Genomic DNA, 19,129 nt, shown 5'->3' with positions numbered 1-19,129 from the left:
CTGTATTACTTTCAAAGACAGTAGAAAGTTGTTCAGTTGATCACTATAAGCAGATGATTATTGACCTGAATGCAGCATCGGAGGCAGGGCCTCCCATTAAAGTTGCTCAGTGGCGCATGAAGCCAAAATAGCTCTAATTCCACAGTATGATATTACCTGGATCTCCCACATTATGGGGCCAATAGAGCAGGTTCAAGAGAGACTTACGGTGGCAAAGTGCAGCCAAGGGCCTAACTTCTGCTGGCCGAACAGCTAACTTCTGGTTTAGTGCTTTGCTAATTTGAATGGGGATAAAATGATAAAAATCTTTCGGCTCTTCTGGATCTTTGTAATGTTATCAGATCAAATGGATCAAATCCATAGTGAAAAGAGACATGAAAAAATGTGACGCTCAAAAAAATGTATCCCCTGATTCTCAATGTAAAAGTCAATGGGAAAAAGTCTTTTTGAGCCCCATAATTTCATGTGATGGTGTAATTCCACTTTAGGTCTCTACGGAAATTGGCTTCAAAGCTCGGTGCTGTTCCTGGGGCTGAGGGCAAACTTCTGCATCCGCCTACAGGAAAATGTCATCTCTGGAGCACTCTATGTCAATATACATTTAAAATGTGTAATTCATACTTGTTTTCAAAACAATGGTTTACAGAGCTATCATTTAGGCTTACGGGTGTAAATGTTTATTGTTTTTTCTTTAGTGTAGCTTAAATTAAAGCTTAAATTTATAAGAAAGTAGGACAGGCATTTTTTTATTCTGCCTGAGCCTTTCCAGTCACTACTCAATACATAGACTGTTGATTTTGCTTATACTTAATATTTTGTATAAAGCATTAACCTCTGCCTGTTCATTCTGTACTACTTATATTGTATTCAGCCTCACTTTTCCATGTTGCACCTGTCTGCACATGGTCTGAGCCAAATTATGTCCTGTGTCTTTTCCCAAACACTTTTCCTTGACCTTCGTGGAAAAATCTTTAGGTCAAGAGAAGATATGAGGGAAAATTCAGAAGGACTTTATGCAAGATAGGCATCTCTTTAAATGTTTCTGCTGCAAGAAAGTATACAATGGCATTATCTGCTTTCCCTTGGTAAATGATGGTCCAGTGGGTGCTGCCTCCTGATCCGCAACACCTCCCACCCTCCTGAATACACACAAAATAAAATCAGTCCAATCTATATCCTGTGCATAACTGAATAGCTCTGCAATGTTTTAACAGTTCCCTGCATGCCCTGATGTTTTTTTTATTAGTAGTATTAGTATTTTTTTTATTTTTTTTTACAAAATGACAAAGTATAGAATATTAGACCCTCTCTGTAGTATTTTTGTCTTTGTCGCTGTCTTGAGGTGATTTCTCTGTCCCTTTAAAAGACTATTCTCCAGTGGTTGTTGCTTCAGTGCAGCTTTGCCTGAGTTAGCCTACATAAATAAACTGTATTCCACTGAGTGTATATTTTAGTCATCTGTACATCTTTTGCGCAGATTAGACTACATTAATATGTTACTCTCATTGGCAATTTGCTCACGGGGCTTTTGTTGCACTTACAGTAGCATGGTGGTGACACACCATTGTCTGTCTCTCCACGCCCATGGTGAAACACCATGACCCATAGATGATAGCAGAAAGACTGTAACAATGAGCTGAAATGAAATGATTACTTATAACTTAAGTAAGTAACATGAATAAACAGCCTAATACTGCATTTTCGTTTATGGTGTGTGGTTTTTGCTGCAGGTGGGGCTCAGCCCCAGATTTTTGACAGACACGTGGGAGCTCAGAGAAGTGGAGGAAAGACAGACAGCGAACAGCCGTAGAGATGGCGACGACTGCACTCCTTGTTGCTGTGCATGTACGCTTTGTGGGTATAACGTCCCTGTAACCAGGTGCGGCAACACATTTTGACTAATAGAGGCTGGTCTCAATAAGAACAACTGATGCTGCCAAGCAGTTCATTTTTTATATACATCTTTGGTTGTATAAAACCTCTTTAAGTCCAATGGGTTGTCAGCTATCCACTTGAACTAATGTTAGTTAGGTAGCTGTCACTGCGCATACAAATATAAATGTTGAAAGTTTGGTCAATGTGGACATGCTACACACATTATTAGCTCAATTAGATTCATCACAATTCAAACGAGTTCATTTTACTGAAACCCTGAGCATCAAAGATTGTAATTCATTCATATTTACTAGCCTGCTAAACAGGTGTGAAAAGGTATTAACCCAACCTCTAAAGCAGTCATAAAGTCCAAACGTGTCCATTCCTATTCATATTTCTTTCATCTGTAAGGGTCTACAGATTGGTTGGTTGGTGATGATAGCTGCCTCCGTATACGTCACGTGTCACCAGATCAGTCAACAGCAAAATTCAATAGCAATAGCCAGGTTTCAACCTGTAGAAGGTAGTCACTATGCATATTTAAGACACAATATATAGAATTCAAACACTTTGCACTCAGATGTCAAGATTTGGACTTGTATCAATCAACAACTCTACTACATACCCATATATAGTTTTTCAACTGAAAGAAAGTGGTTTGGGGGTTAGTTATTCTTCAAGTATGAGGCAATAGACCTTATGATGGCATAATGTGTGAGAAAGATGTGTCGTTTGAAAGATGAGCAATTATGAGGCAGAAAGTTTCTAATAAAAAATGCCATTGAGTTGTATCCAGGGTTTTTGGAGTTTGACTCACATGGATTAAAGGTCAAGATATTTGCCCTTTAAACATTCTTCTATAAACCTTTCTGTCACAAGTCCCCAAATGGATAGCATATTATATCACTGCAGTAGCCCTTCAATATTTTTGTTGATCATAATGGTTTATTGTGGCCTTTAATATTAATATACCTGGAGAGAAATACAATGTACAGTTGGTTTTTTGTTGAAAAATCACAGTGGTCAGTTTCTTTCAAATCTTTTTATTTGTACTGAATAAACATAACTGGCATATTTTGAAATATAACAGGCTTATAAACTATAAAACATCTACTATTAAAAATTGTTTAATGTATGAGCTGCTTAAACTGTTGTGAAATCTGCTGTTTGAGTTCAAAAGTTTGATCCTTATTAAAGTGACCAGACAAGCTTCATGCTGATAGCGATTTTACCAGCTCAAACTGAGTGTTACCATGACACATACATACTTAAACAGGGTATTGGCAAGGCAACAGTGGCTCCAAAACAGACCTGGAGCACAGCAATACAATGTGTGCAGCTGTATGCATAGTTAAGTGGAGGTTATTGCTGAGGGATTCCACTTGCTGAATCTTTTAGTCCCTTCGTCAGTTTGCATCTCTTTCGTTGATAGTGTGGCCTTAATGTACAGAACTTTCACAATTACACCTCAGATAAGTACTGATGTTAGTTCCTCTGCTAATGTGTGGTGAGAGCAAGTCATGACAAAAAAAAATGTACGTTTAATGTTCTTTACGCTTCCATTTATTCACTTGTTCATCTTTTCTCTGATCCTCATCTTGTCATATTTCCCCTCCAATATTCTCCTTGTAGCTTAGTTAGAGGTTCATGTATTGGACCCATCCACTGTTGTAAGCTTCACTCCTGAAACACAAAAAGACATACGTCCATTGAAACAGGCAACTTTGATCCCATCTCTGCCTGTGCCTGGTTTCAGTTTCTATTGGTGACACTTTGAAGGAATACAGAAATATTTATATCACAAACACTACTATAAGGCCAAGTTTGCACATCATGTTGTGAAACTTACTGGAGCTCACCAGCTTATTTAGAATTGATGGTACAGCTTCATTCATTCATTCATTCATTCATTCATTCATTCATTTATTCATTATCCATAATCGCTTATCCTCTTAAGGGCTGCAGGGGGACTGGAGCCTATTCCAACTAAACTAGGCAAGAGGCAGGGTAAAGCCTGGGCACGTCACCAGTGAATCACAAACAACCATTTATGCTCACGTTCACACTTAGGGGCAAACCTAAAGTCACCAAACCTAATGTGCATATCTTTGAACTGTGGGAGGAAGCAGGAGAACCCCACAGAAGGGCCACAGCCAGCTGCTTGATTCAAATCCAGAACTCTCTTGATGTGAGGTGACACTGCTAACCATTGCACCACCTTGCCGCCCATAACTTCATACAGTACATCAGAATTATGCACAATATTAGCATATATTACTTACAGTATACATATTTACAGTGATATTGAAATGATGAATGAAACAGTATACACATGACTGTACATTATTGATAGTGTATGGATCGACTCAGATGACTGGAGGCAAGGTTGTCTATTCTTAGGTTGTTAATATCATGGTTGGAATCTACAGGGAACAGAGAAGATATACACAAAGTGATCAATCCACATGATAAATGTAACCCTCCTACTGTGTTTTTAACTCTGTCTTGGGTCAATTTTGACCTGAACACAATAGGGGGGTTAAACCAAATAAAACCTGTCTGAAAGGAATTACACAGCAGCAAATATCAACAAACACCAAAAAAACAACTGCTCACTGACAAAGAGGTCAAGGCCTTGATATTCTCCAGATCCCAATCTGATCGAGCATCCATAGGACACACTGGTACCCCACCTCAAAACCGTCAGGATTCAAAGGATCCCCGCCAATGCCCTGGTGGCAGACACCACAGGACACCGCAGAGGCCCTGTGTCCATGCCTCAACACTTCAGAGCCAAGTCCAATCCAAGGAGGCCCTTTGTGGATTGGGGGAACTGCTAAGGTACCAGTACATCCTATGGATGCTCAATCAGGTTGGGATCTGGGTAATTTGGAGGCAGTTGTAGCAATGTGGCATGGTGCACTGTTCTGCTGGGGGGCCACTGTCATCGGGGAGTGCTGTTGCCATGAGGGGGGTACTTGGTCTGCAATGGTGTTTGGGTGGGAGGAGCTGGGAGATATGGTTTAAAAATAATATGATCATATTTTTAGGCTGTATCGTGATACACAATATAGATCGCGATATTTTGAAATCTCCCTCAAAGGACTGTCAACTACTAAAATAAAAAAATATTAAATGAACTTCAGTTAAAATAAAGTTAAATAAAGTAGCTACTGTCATAATAAAGCCAAATATAGTACAGCTGCAAAAAAGGGAAATACCTTTATAAACTGTAATAATCTGCAAGTCGCACTGGTGCTCCATGGTCGCAAAATGTGACTAAATAGTAGCGTTCTGGAGCCTTGAAGACAAGAAACACACCTCGCCTGCTATAGCTCAGCAAAAAATTATCTGGATGGGCAGAAGAATATAGTCATTTTATAAATTGCACATGGAAAAAAAACCAAGCCACAATACATTATATATATATATATGTATGATGGTTGCACTTCCCAAACATGGGCAGCGATACTGCCCCTCTTAACAGCACACAGCAGCAGTCCAGAGTGCTTATGCTACCAAAGTATAAGCAGGAACAGGACAGCACTTCACATTCCCACCACCACACAGGACTTATTCACCGTAAAGCTCACGCCTCCTCTGCTCTGTCAGATTGACATGTAGAAAAAGAGTCACCTGGTTGAATGCCACTGTCCAGGATTTAGCCAAGTTACAGTGGATCAAAGGATTTTACAGCTTTTGGTACCTGGTTGGAAACCAATGCTGGCACAGAGGCCGACAGTTTATTTTCCAATGCCTGTACAATAGCTAGCAGGATGCTAGTTAAGCTGTGTTGTAGCTGGGCTAATGGCTCTTCTGTGAGGGTCTCTCCACCGTGTGTGGAGGAGTGTCATTACTATGGCGACAGCAATAGGCCCTTTTACTGTTCGTAAACTATATGATGTTTTTTGGTGGGTGGGCTTAACTGGAGGTAAAACCATTCTCCATGAACATTAGCTAGGGCTAGCTAAGTTCTGTTGGCTTGTTTTAGACGACAGAGGAAGATGATGTAAGTGGTGCATCTAGAAATATTGATTCTAAGTGTCAGAGCGCATTCTGGCACAAACTGGACCACTCGTAAATTTTGAGCGCTATTGGAATGCACCGTTCATTTATCCAGAGCACCACACTCATGGAGTATCAGAGTGCACTCTGGGCACTCTGTCTGTGGAGAGCAGCAAAGCGTCGAGCAGAGTGAATCTGTTTTTTTTTTAAAGATATTTTTTAGGGCATTTTTTGCCTTTAATTGATAGGATAGTGAAGTGTGAAGGGGGAGAGAGAGGGGGAGAGACATGCAGCAAAGGGCCACAGGCTGGAGTCGAACCCGGGCCGCTGCGGCAACAGCCTTGTACATGGGGTGCCTGCTCTACCACTAAGCCACCGACGCCCCAGAGTGAATCTGTTTTAAACTGTTGTTGTCTCTCCGCTAGCACGTTTTTAGGCTTGTTAACGCTACCTGCAGACTGGGGCTACGGCTAATGTCAGACGGCCTTCCACTACTTAGATTTGCAGCTTTTGCTGTTACTATAGTCTAGGGAGTCTTTCCTGTTATATCACAGTTGGGAAGGGGCCAGAGAATTGAACTGAACTGAACTTTCAAATCCAAGCATATGTATACATACAGCTAATTTTGAGCAGAAAAGACAGTTTTTACACACAATATGTGTATTGACGGAAATGCCTGTATTGACACTATGTGCTTCTACAACTACAATGTTAGTAGAAAAAACTCTTAGTATTGATATGATTGTAGATTGCTGGGATAAAAACATTTTCAGCAGCTGAGCTTAAAAAATTGCCATGTCACTGTGTGAAAGACAGAATTTCTCTCTCTATGTGTAGTCAGTCAATCAGGTGATATTTGGGTGACCTCAGGCATAATAAGAATCAAAGTCACAATGAAGTTAAATTTAAAAAAAGTGTATTTTTCTTTCTAACTGTGCACACAGACTCAGTGGCTCTGAGAAAAATGCAAAAAACAATTCACTCCCCCCTCCAACACATATACTCTCTGTCTCTGTGTTTCCACCAGCTGCTGATGTCTGACAGGCTGATGATGACTGTGTTTTTTCCCCTCCTTGTTTCAAAGTATGTTGGAGCAGATGGCCTGGAGAGGCAGAGTGGGGGAATGTGTTGGAGAGACTGCTGGGGAATGTGCCAAGTGTGTGTGTGTGTGTGTGTGTGTGTGTCTGTGTGTGTGTGTGTGTGTGTGTGTGTCTGTGTGTGTGTCTGTGTGTGAGCACGCGCATTTGTGTGGTTTCAGTTCGCGTGCCTTCTCGCTGCCCTCTGCCCTTCATGGCGCCAGCTCCACTTCCCCTCCACTCTAAACATCTGGTGTCTGGAACTTTGAGAACACACACACACACACACACAGAGGCATGCACATAGAGAGAAACAGCCAGCCAGCAGGGAAAAAGCCCTCAGCTAGTTTACATTTAAAAGAGCAACATGACTGCATTAGTGTGAAGCTAGATGTGAAAGCTGTTCACACTGATTTTGTGTCATAAATGAAAATCTCTTCATCCAAGCTTACTCACTTGAAAATATATTCATTTATAACCACAATGGTGCTGAATGTATTCAGTGGGCCCTTTTGGTCATGCTCCTGTAGAGTTTTGTCAAAAATATGAAAATCACTTCTACTCACAGTAATGATAGTAAAACATAACATGTTTCCTAAATGTATTATTAATAGTTTTGTATTACTAAAAGACAAAAAAAGGTCTTTGGGGAAATATCAGAAATGTTCCTTTTTGTCTCAGCCGACTGGAGGGCGTGTCCCTGTCTGTGTTTGACTGACAGCAGCTGGCAGGCTGCCAGATGCTCACACCATAGCAAACTCAAGAGGAAATAAAGTTGCGCTGTAGCCTACATCATGGGCTGACAAAGGTCTGTCTCGATAATTACGTTATCTACTTATCCTATGGACATGACCGTGATCATTATGTTAACCTTAATATTACCCATTGTGTTTACATATGTGTTTACATAAGAATGTCACCAGTATTTAAGCCAATATGATGCCAAAATGATGCATAGTTTTTCCCAACCATTATAAAACTCCCTTTTTTTCTTTCCACCCTGCCTACTTGCCCGAATCAGAAAAAAAATAAAACAGCACTTCAAACACAACACAACACAGCTTGCCGGTAGCCTGCAGCTGCACTCTTGAAATGAAAGAGGCCACTCTGTAAATCCACCAGCCAGAGTTTCACACACATTCATTAATTTGTGCAGCCAGCCACGATTAAAACATCTACCGCCACATTTTGATTTTCTATTTCGGAGCTGGACTGTTCATTAGATGCGCTTTTGGAATATATATACTGTTTGGGTATCACTGCTCCACATTCCCGCAGTGCAGAGCAAATTCTGGGCACAGACAGAGCAGCAGAACACCAGATGCAGTGAAAGTGAGACTTGACCGTTCTGCGGGATCTAAAAGTTTACTTTCACTCACAAACAGCTGCTCCTCTCATTCATCAATTTGATCTGATCTGATTAACTTGGCTCCGATCGACAGATTAATTTAAAGAAGTCCACCTGCACTGCATTCACAGACCCACAAAAATCTTGAATTTAGAGAGGAGACACTGACTGATACACAAGGACATACAGGTAAGAAAAAAGAAGGAAAGTTAGAGAAAGTTTGCCAACTTAACAAAATGAGCTATCGTGCTCACAAGAATCAGATAGATAAGGTCACAGTGACCTTAACCTTTGACCTTTGACCACCACCTTTGAATTCTAAGAGGTTTATTGTTGAGTTCACGTGGACATTTTTGCCAAATTGTGTGTTGTTGAGATATAGCGTTCAGCAGAATGAGACAGACAGACAATCGGAAAACATAATGCCTCTGGCCATGGCTATTGCTGGTGCACAGGCATGAAATACATGATCACAGTCGGTGTTTAATGACGTCAGTGCCATCACGTCATGGTCTTAAGTCTCTTAGTTGTGGAAAAGACAAACATACATATTTAGTTATAGTTTTTGTTAACTAACACTGATTACTTTCATTAAATTAACACTGGTGTAGTGACTTGTTAAGCAAGCCAAGGTGCAAGACAAGACGCATGTTCACATTTCAGCATTTCTTTGCACTTCGGGTGAATTTGCTGTACTACAATGGCTCACATACTACATTCAGTACAATGCAGATTTCCACAGTGCTAATTAACACAGTAGCTTAACAACAAACAAAAGGATGGCAAAGTAAAAATAATAGGAATTAGAGAGTAAAAACAGCATTTTGTTAAAAAGGTGTATGATGGAATAGGTGCTGCAGACATTATACATTATACTGAATTTATCAAGACAATAGGTAAACATGAAGAATGTGTTTCATTTGTATTAACAGCAAATTAAAACAGGAGCTGGTCAGAAAACTAGGAGGCTTCTTACTCAAATATGATGGAACATAACTATAAATCAGAGGAAACAGAAAAGGGACCTGATCCATTTGTTTCTTTCTGTAGCTTAGGCCCTAGTCACTATTTAAGAGTGCATGTTATATAAAGAATGAGTGCAGCCTTACCTTCCTCTTCTTGCTCCTCCCCTCAGCCTGCAGGGTCCTGGTACACTGCTCCACACACTGCGAGAAGTTCAGACTGCTGTGGTCTGAACTGTAGTCCAACTCAGCCAACTGAGCCAGAGACAGGATGTAGTTGCAGGCTATACGTAATATTGCCAGCTTGGATAGCTTTTGACCATAGGAGTAACATGGCACCTGGAGAGAGAAGGAAATAATGTGATGTGCTTGATAGATTCTTTTTTCTTTTAACATGTTTCATTAGTATGCATTAGCTAACATCTATATTGCAATAGATATTAGTGTGTTTTGCTTCCCCTCATGAATTGCACATTGATAGTATTAATTGTAATTGAGACTATTAATTAATGTAAGCTGAAATATCCTCTGGGTAAAAAGTAATTCTATACAATTAGTACAACATTTATGTACACTATGCATGTCCATACAAATTCATTATTGAATGCTGTTATAAGATAAGATAAGATAAGATAAGATAAGATAAGATAAGATACACCTTTATTGATCCCATGATTGAGAAATTCCAGTGTTACAGCAGTCCAGGAGAAAGAGTCAGATTAAAGATTTCAAAATTAAACTTAAAAAACTTATATAACTAGGCATGCAGATAAGTACAAAAATACAAGAGACGGCGATAATAACAATAACAATAATAATAATAATAATGAAAATAATAGGAAGTGGATAATAATGAGCAGCAGTGAATGAAAATGAGCAGTGGATAAAGGGAGCACATCCAGTGCAAGTGATTGTAGAAAAAAGCTCAGCAGTGAGCAGGAGCTGCTGTAACAGGCGTCCACACTGGGGGCGTCATCTTGTATGTTATTCTAGCTGTTATTCCAGTTATACCAGTAAGCTACACTGTATTGTCTTTGAAGCATTGTTTTATTTTTCTTTTGACTTATGCCAGGTAAGCAGGAGTAGGGAGAAAAAAAAGAGAATTGCTCTGCGCAAGCCTTGTAGCGTGCTCCAGGAATTAATCCTCAAACACAAAAATGAGTTAGCATTTTAGCACTCTCTGTTCCCTCGTCTTGAAGTCAGTGGGTTTTTTGAAAGGGTTTTTGGTTAGATGCCCTAAAAAAAGGTCTGTCTGCTTAATAGACTTTCACATTTTGTTCTAGCACATATAAGTCAATAGGCCCCCGACTCATGAGTTTTGAAGCATTCATGTGTTTAAAAAAAAAAGGCAGTTGGCAACAACTGGCTAAATAAGACTATAGAACGTCATCACACCAAACATGGCTTTACAGCTGTATTGTGGTGGCAACAATGAAGTCATGTGATTGCAGTGTAGTTTGTTTATCACCTAATGATAGCTTTTTACTTCTGGTGACTGCATTTAGGCTTCAAAAATATTTAAAGTGGTGTTCATTTGTGAAGATTACCTCGCTGAAACAGAGCGTTTCAGTATCATATAGGTTTGTTTGCCAAAGATCTTATTTTCTGCAATAATCCATAATTCAATGGAAAAATCCCATTGGCTTTTAGACGAGGGAACCAGGACGATTCTAACAACTGGGTCGGCCTACAGAAAAATGTAATCCCTAGAGCCCTCTATAATGGTTAGGAAACCCCTGCTGTTTCTTCTGGTATCATCATGTAAATACAACAAGCAATATCAATGTCAGCAAAATGGTCAGGGTCATGCCCATATATTGTACAACAAGTCAACTAGAGCTTCCACCAGTCAAGTTTCTATTACAGCTTCACACACTGAAGAGCTGTACAATCAGCACAGTTTCAAGATTAGTGTCACCAATTCAGTATCCGACCGAATGTCTCCTTCTGTTTCTGAGATATGACGGTGAGAAATGGCAAGAAAAGTATTTTATGCAGAAAATTATGATGTCACAGTGAAGTTGACCCTTGTGTCTTTGGATATGAAATGGCATCACTTTCAGTTTTTCCTATTCGACATCTGTGTGAAGTTTTGTCATAATTTGCATAGGAATTCTGTATGGCCAAAAACATATTTTGTGAGGTCACACTGACTTTGACCTTTGACCACCAAATTCGAATATGTTCATTTTTGAGTCCAAGTGGATGTTTATGTCAAATTTAAGACTAGACTTAAGACTTTCCTCTTTGATAAAGCTTATAGTTAGGGCTGGCTCAGGCTTGCCCTGTACCAGCCCCTAGTTAGGCTGACTTAGGCATAGTCTGCCGGAGGACCCCCCTATAATACACGGGGCACCTTCTCTCCTTCTGTCTCTCTCTCTCTCTCTCTCTCTCGTATTCTATTACTGCATCTTGCTAACTCTGCCATTCTGGATGTCACTAACTCGGCCTCTTCTCCGGAGCCTTTGTGCTCCACTGTCTCTCAGATTAACTCATATCGCAGCAGTGCCTGGATAGTGTGACGTGTGTGGTTGTGCTGCTGTCGTGGTCCTGCCAGATGCCTCCTGCTGCTGCTGCCATCATTAGTCATTAGTCATACTTCTACTGTTATTATACACATATGACTATTGTCACACATGTATACTGCCAGATATTAATACATACTTTCAACATATTGTACCACAGCAGCCAGAACTATAACTATAATATTATGACTTTCAATAATGTTGTTGTAAGCTACTGTCATTACCTGCATCTCTCTCTCTCTCTCTCTCTGTCTCTGTCTCTCTCTCTGTCTCATTGTGTCATGCGGATTACTGTTAATTTATTATGCTGATCTGTTCTGTACAACATCCATTGCACGTCTGTCCGTCCTGGAAGAGGGATCCCTCCTCAGTTGCTCTTCCTGAGGTTTCTACCATTTTTTTCCCCGTTAAAGGGTTTTTTGGGGAGTTTTTCCTTATCCGCTGTGAGAATCATAAGGACAGAGGGATGTCGTATGCTGTAAAGCCCTGTGAGGCAAATTGTGATTTGTGATATTGGGCTTTATAAATAAAATTGATTGATTGATTGAAATTTGAAGAAATTCCTTCAAAATGTTCTTCAGATATTGCATTCACGAGAATTAGACAGATGCAAGGTCACACTGACAATGACCATTAACCTTTCACCACAGAAATATAATCAGTTCATCGTTGAGTTCAAGTAGACGTTAGTACCAAATTTAAAGAAATTCCCTCAAGGCGCTCTTGACATATCATGTTCACAAGAATGGGATGGACGGATGGATGGACAACCCAAAAACATAATGCCTCCAGCTGCAGCTTTCACCAGTGTGGAGGCATAAAAATGAAACTATCATGACAGGTCTACTTTTTCTTCTTGTTTTATTTTCTGCAGTGCAGAGTTAGTATCTGCATAATGAGGCCACCATCAACACATTTGTTGTTGTTTATTGTATGTGATTATATGTGTACAGTATGAGTATAAGCTTGTATATAATTGTTGTTTGTGTGTGTTTTCAGAGAGGACTGTGAATCTCACCTGCTTTCTCAGGGCCTCGAATGCAGCACTAATGGTGTGGACACGGGTCCTCTCTCGGGCATTAGCTAGAAGCCTCCTGGTCTGCTGGATGGCTTTGACCTCTGGAAGACGCCCAGGTCCATCACCACTCACCCCAGCCCGCTTCCTGGTAGACTCCTGAGAGCAAAAGGACTTTCACTGAAATTAACAGCAAAACGCTTACTGAAACTGTCCTCTGAAACAGAGACTTTTCCTGTGTTTGGGGGGGTTAACGGCACCAAGTCATGCTGTGAAGCCGCAAGCAGTCAAGCTTCACTGGTGCAAGTGTTTTTCCACAGCACCATACAGAGAGGTAAAGCTTGTTTACCTTGATGACTAGATGATGTGAGGTGTGCTAGTCACAGACCACAGTAGCAGCCTGTCACTTGTAGTGCTTCCAGCTCACTGTGGTTGTTTCTGTTGGCACTGTTACTCCCTGCAATATGTGAAACTCATCCACTGACCAAACAGCACAGAATATGTCAATATCTGCTTGATCATACCTGTTTCTGTTCAAGATTAGCACTGTTAATGAAGCTCTGCTACCTTGGTGAAAAACACATGGTATTTCTTCATTCACTAAAACAGCATCCTGCCTGTTCATCAGTGGATAGCTTTTATGGTGAACAGCAACAGAATGGGTTTGCATCAGCAGCAGCTTAACACAGCTCCGATACTGTTGAAAGCGATCGGTAAAATCAGGCTGTCTGCAGTCTCACATCAGAGATCGGAGACTGCAGACAGATCACAGGAGTGAGACTAAACTCCAAACCTCAAACATTCAGTCTGAAGCTGCAAAAGAACTGAGAGCTAAACGCAGAGAGACTTTTTGTAACAAAGAATTCTTCCTAGTCCTCGTTCCTCCTGGACTAGTCACATAGCTGTACAGACAGCGAGAAGGACATCACAGGGTGGCAGTACACAGAACCACAGCAAAGCATCACAGCTATCCCCTGCTGGCTTGGCACAATGCAGGTAATGTGGACCAACTCTGGCCCATAGGAAAACCCTACCAGATGTAGAAGGCAGCAGTTCATCACTCAAACCAAACCCTGACAAACACCTCACCATCATCTTTCTTTGGATCATGTACACTGAACTACAGCAAATGTTGAAAAAAAAACACATTTTAAAATTCATTTTTAGGAATATATTATTTATTATCTATTACAATTAATTTACAATTACATGCAATAAAATTTAAGTTCATCTGTTTGAACCAGTAACTAATGCCACTTTGACACTGCCTGTTCAAGGATGGAATAAAGAAATACTGTGCCGTGATGCTGCCTTGCAGTGCCACAGGGGGTAGCAACAGTGCTGAAATATTGTCTGTATAAACAGCACAGCCAGGGGATGGGACCATGGGCAGAGCCTATCCAGGACCTTGCGCCGGCTCTGGATAGAGCTGAGTACACAAATAGGCTTCATTACAACACGCAGGATTGCCAGATAAAGCACTTGCTTTTGCGGGACACATTTTCACCACAAATACAACATACTGATTTACTGATTTCATGACTTTTCCAGGCCTGGAAAGTGTAACTGTGGGATTTCATGACTTTTCCTGGTTTTCTATATTATTATTTCTATAGTGAGGATGGGCAGATCCCCACCAGTAATTGATGTATTGAAACTCCAAAGCTATTAATTTGGTATCAGTGAATGTGAAATTCAAAAGTACTGATAAATAATGCTGATGAGTAGGCTACTACCCATCCCTAATTAGCACAACACGTGATAAATTACCTCTAATGCACACAGCACTTAATCACAGTTGTACAGCCGTAACAAACATCTAACCATTATTTTCATTACTCATTAAAGGTCCAGTGTGTAGGATTTAGTAACTCGGGCAGTGAGGTTGCTCATTGCAGCCAACTGAAACTTCTCCCGTGTGTCGTATTCACAAAAACACGAATAGCCCTATCTAGAGCCAGTGTTTGGTTTCTCCATTCTGGGCTACTGTAGAAACATCATGGAGGATTCTTGGGAAGACAAGCTGCTTTGTATGTAGATATAAACATCTCATTCTAAGGTCACGTGATTGCACACTAATGAAAACATAGTTATGAATATTATATTCCATTTCTACAATGGACGAATTGAAAATAACAAATGAATTACAGGTGCAGTGTTAAGGATTTAGGGGGATATATTGGCAGAAACTGAATATAATCCACTGGACTTTCAAATCTATTCGTTATTTTGAAATTAATTCATGAATCCATCAAAACCCATACACACATATATATATATATATATATACACACACTTTGTGTGTGTGTGTGTAAAACACAGCAGGGGCTGTCCATATTAACGTTTTAATCTTGATGTGATGAAGGTCCAAACGTATTGCGTTGTTGCTGTTTTTTTAAATTGTGTGCTAATTTGTCCCTTCGATGCACCCTTACTTGTAGTCAAGCCACTGTGCAGCTCTCTGCTTCATGCAGCTGCAATAATTGAAAAAAATAAATAAATAACAACGGCATTGCCCTCCAGAGCTCTCGCGACAGCACAGTTTGAATTTGCTCAGCAAGTCACTCTGGCAATAAGTAATGATGCTCATTACCCATGCCTTTGGAACCGAGCTGCACCAATCACATCGGTGTATCTGATATAGGCGAGCCAGAGGTGAGCTGAACAGATGACGACAGCGCTGCGACGACGAAGCCTGGAATCAGTCAGTAAACACTGCAAGATGGCTGCAGATGAACACTAGTTGTTTGAAACAGCTTTGGCCGCTACAATGAACAAGTTAGACTTGGCTTTTTCTCTAAAAGAGGAACAGAAGGTGATCGAATCTTTCCTTTGCAAGAAGGACGTTTTTGCTGTTTTGCCGACCGGATACAGCAAGAGTCTAATCTACCAGTTAGCTCCGCTGGTAGCTAAGCGTATATGTCACGTATACGTTGTTCTGCTTGGTCGCAGTTTTATCCAATTGCGTTCAGTGATATTTACAAATGTATGCTTGGTGTCGCCCCTCGAGTTGGGCCATTTTCATTACTCATGGCCAGACCCTAAATCTTTCTAAAGTTGGGTCTGGATTTCCAGGCTACTTTTGAATGGCTCCTTTCACTTTAAAAAAAAACTCCCAGACAGCTCAGGTGATGAGTCAAAAGTAACATGCACCTTGTATAAAGTGTGAGTGAGTTTAAGCTCCCACCTACAAGCTGAGCATACAGGTGCAGCTAATCAGACTGATGTCTGTGGGCACCCACATCGCCAAGCCAGCAAAGCACTATATTGGAGTGAGCAAGTCACCACTGACACACACTGGTAATTAGTACTTTGCCTTGTTAACATGAATTTCAAAACTGTTTTAAAATACAAATAAATGACATTCAAAACATGCGATTAGAAACGCAATTAAACACAATTAACTGTTGAAATTCAGCCATTAATCGCAATTAAAAAAATTAATCATTTGATAATATAGATACATAGATAGATCGATAGACATAGATAAAGTCAGTGTCCCAGACAGTCAGTGTCTAGAACTTAGTATGTTAAGCTAATTCACTGTTTAATTTTCTGTCAATTGACTAATTAAGTTATCATTTCAACTCTAATCTCTATATATAGATATTCCTCCAAGGTAATATTTCTCAAAACAGGTTTTTGTTTTTCATGACACTCCACACATTCACCTTGGGAGACTGGACATGGGACTCCACATGTTCATGACACTGGGAGGTGTGGGAGGCTCTGGGGACAGGCGGAGCTCCGGTTTGGCCTGACAGAGATGGCTCCAGGGAGAAGGCCCGGTGGCTGGGTGAGTGGCTGTGGCTGCTGCTGGTTGGTGTTGACAGAGGGAAAGTGGAGCGCAGGCCCAGTTTGAGTCTGTTGGACAGAGGCTGGGAAATGGCTGTGGGCCAGTGGGAGATCTCAGAGTTAGAAAATGGAGATGAAGGTAACTGGGACAGTTTGGAAGTGATGGCAGGTACATTAATGCCAATTCTCATGTCTATGGCACCACTCTGAGCTGAAGCCACGTTGCCTTCTGGTAGTCCTGACCCTAACCCTGTAGAACTGGCCATCCCCTCCTGTGACATCATCAGCTGTCTCTGTAATGGAGCCAACCTGCTGACATTAGATGATTCCATCTGGGTGTCATCTACTGAGTCCACATCCGACATGTTTGCTGGGTAGATTTTCGTCCTTTCAGGCTCAGGGCCACTGAAAAGCCTTTTAGGCTCCCGAGACTTCCTCTTGAACTTCTTGTTAGTGTCTGGCACAGAGATCAGGACTGGGTCTTTGCTAACAGACCTATTCCAGGTATTACACAGTGGATGAGGGTTCTTCATTTTCAGACAATTAGTGTAACCGACAAACAAGTGAAGTGAAATCACTGTTAACAAAACATTTAATTTTCAACTATGCAAAACACAAGTGAAACTGAACTATGTGTACTGAATGCAAAGTCTTCAGGAGTGTCCAACAAAATGTTTCAATTCCACAGTCACTCAATATGTGATTGTCATCTCTCTAAACTTTCACCTGCTAGGAGTATTTGCTTCATTACTATGAAAAAGTCAGAGTGGACTTTTGTGTTTCTGAAAGAACTTTGGGTCCCAGTCCATGAAACTTTCCAATTCATAATGTACACATACTTAACCAGCCTGAGTTTTGTCCAATATTACACGAACCCAGCAAAGCCAAAAAAAAAAAAAAAAAACCCCAACTACCTTCCTGACAAACCTTCAGCTGCCAACTGTGTAACACAAGCTGTCCAACTGCACTGACAGAAGCTGCACAACCATGTGTGTTACTTTAACTTTACCAGCAGAATTTCTGTGGCTCCACTCTGTCTGCATAACAGCATCATGAATGATCCGCATTAGTACACAAAGCTGTGTAACATCTGCTATTCCACACAAGTCGTCCCTCTGGACGGAGACTTGCAGGGAGCTTTCCTCAGCTGTAAAGCTTTCTTTCTGTGAGGGCAGTCCAGGCCTATGCCTCAGAACTGGGGTTACAGTGGAGCTGTCTGAGCGTGGCTCCAGTCAGTCTGCATAGCAGCACTGTGAATAACCCACACTGATACACACACTGAGCACAGATAGGCTGCAGTGGAGCTGCAGCTGCTGGACCAAATAATGGGAACAGCACATGAACAGGATGGCAACTATTCAGAGGACTCCAAATGCACTCACACTATTATGTTATAGATATGTTCAAGTGAAGAGCTCACAAACAGTTTACTGATTTCACATAAGTTTTCAAAGCAACCAGTGGGGACAGAATCTTATCTGGGCCTCTTGTCACGGGCTGTGACATCATATTCCTTCATCTACCCACAGAGGAACATGAGTGACTTTCTGAACTCCACCAAACTGCGGAAAAAGAGCGACAGCGGCCGGCCAGGGCTCGGCTGTCAGCAGTAAATAACTGGCGCGAGCCTCTAACGTTCCTTTTCTACTTTTCTAGGATGATAATGTCCCTACACGCTGCCAAGGTACCGATACATCCTTCAGTGAAGCTCACGGTCCTTTCTTGAAGAAAGCTCCGGTCTGCGAAACCCGAATATCTGGCACTCAGTGAGCCGGCTCCACGGGTCTGACTCGATACAGTTAGTTACTGCTTATCCATATGAATCAGTCATTGGTCCACAGGCTGTGTCTTTTGAAGGGACACCGGGAGGTCAGCCCCCGTCCCACTCCGTGTCTCTGTGTCCCGCTCCGTGTCTCCGTGTCCTGCTCAGTGTCTCTGGTTCCTGCTCTGTGTCTCTGTGTCCTGCTCCTGTCCTGTGTGGAAACACAACAGCGCGTGCAGGGCTGAGCCTGCCGTTGGACGACAGGAAAGCTCAGTGGTTCCAAAGCAGAGGGGGCTCGCGCTCCTCTAACTCTGCTGGCGTCTGACTGGCTGGAGCTCTCTCGAGCTTCTCTCCCCCTCTCTCCCTCACGCACGCACGCACGCTCACACACACACACACACACACACACACAAAGAGAGAGAGAGAGACAGAGAGGAGTGAGAAAGAGAGAATTTCTTCTTCTTGTTTCAGCATTTAGTTTTAGCAGAGATGATACTTATGCAAAGAAAAAGATCCTCTAAAAGCGTCTAAACAAAGTCAAAGAGACGGCTCAGCAGCGCCACCTGCTGACATTTAACATATAACTCCCCGTTATATGGCAGCATATTGCCTGTTTGTCCAGGTTCTCCAGCTTTCTCCCACAATCCAATTAGGTTAATTGTTGACTCTAAATAACAATAAAGGTGTTGTCTATATTTCAGCCCTGCAATAGTCTGGTGACCTGTCCAGAGTGTACCCCCCCTTGCCCAATGATGTATAGGGATAG

The 19,129-nt window shown here is 41.4% G+C and overlaps 1 protein-coding gene across 1 annotated transcript; it reads right to left on the bottom strand.

The window, feature by feature from the left end:
• Positions 1–2,902: 2,902 nt before the first annotated feature.
• Positions 2,903–18,703, bottom strand: atoh8 (atonal bHLH transcription factor 8). Its single transcript, XM_049586283.1, has 4 exons — positions 16,478–18,703; positions 12,810–12,965; positions 9,414–9,605; positions 2,903–3,558 (listed from the first exon to the last, which is right to left on the bottom strand). Exons 1-4 carry the CDS (start codon positions 17,132–17,134, stop codon positions 3,553–3,555), a joined length of 1,011 nt encoding a protein of 336 aa, XP_049442240.1. The 5' UTR covers positions 17,135–18,703; the 3' UTR covers positions 2,903–3,552.
• Between the last annotated feature and the right edge of the window lie 426 nt (positions 18,704–19,129).

Source organism: Epinephelus fuscoguttatus, linkage group LG9, assembly GCF_011397635.1.
Source record: "Epinephelus fuscoguttatus linkage group LG9, E.fuscoguttatus.final_Chr_v1".
Lineage (NCBI taxonomy): Eukaryota > Metazoa > Chordata > Actinopteri > Perciformes > Serranidae > Epinephelus > Epinephelus fuscoguttatus.
This window is presented reverse-complemented; position numbering and strand designations above follow the sequence as displayed.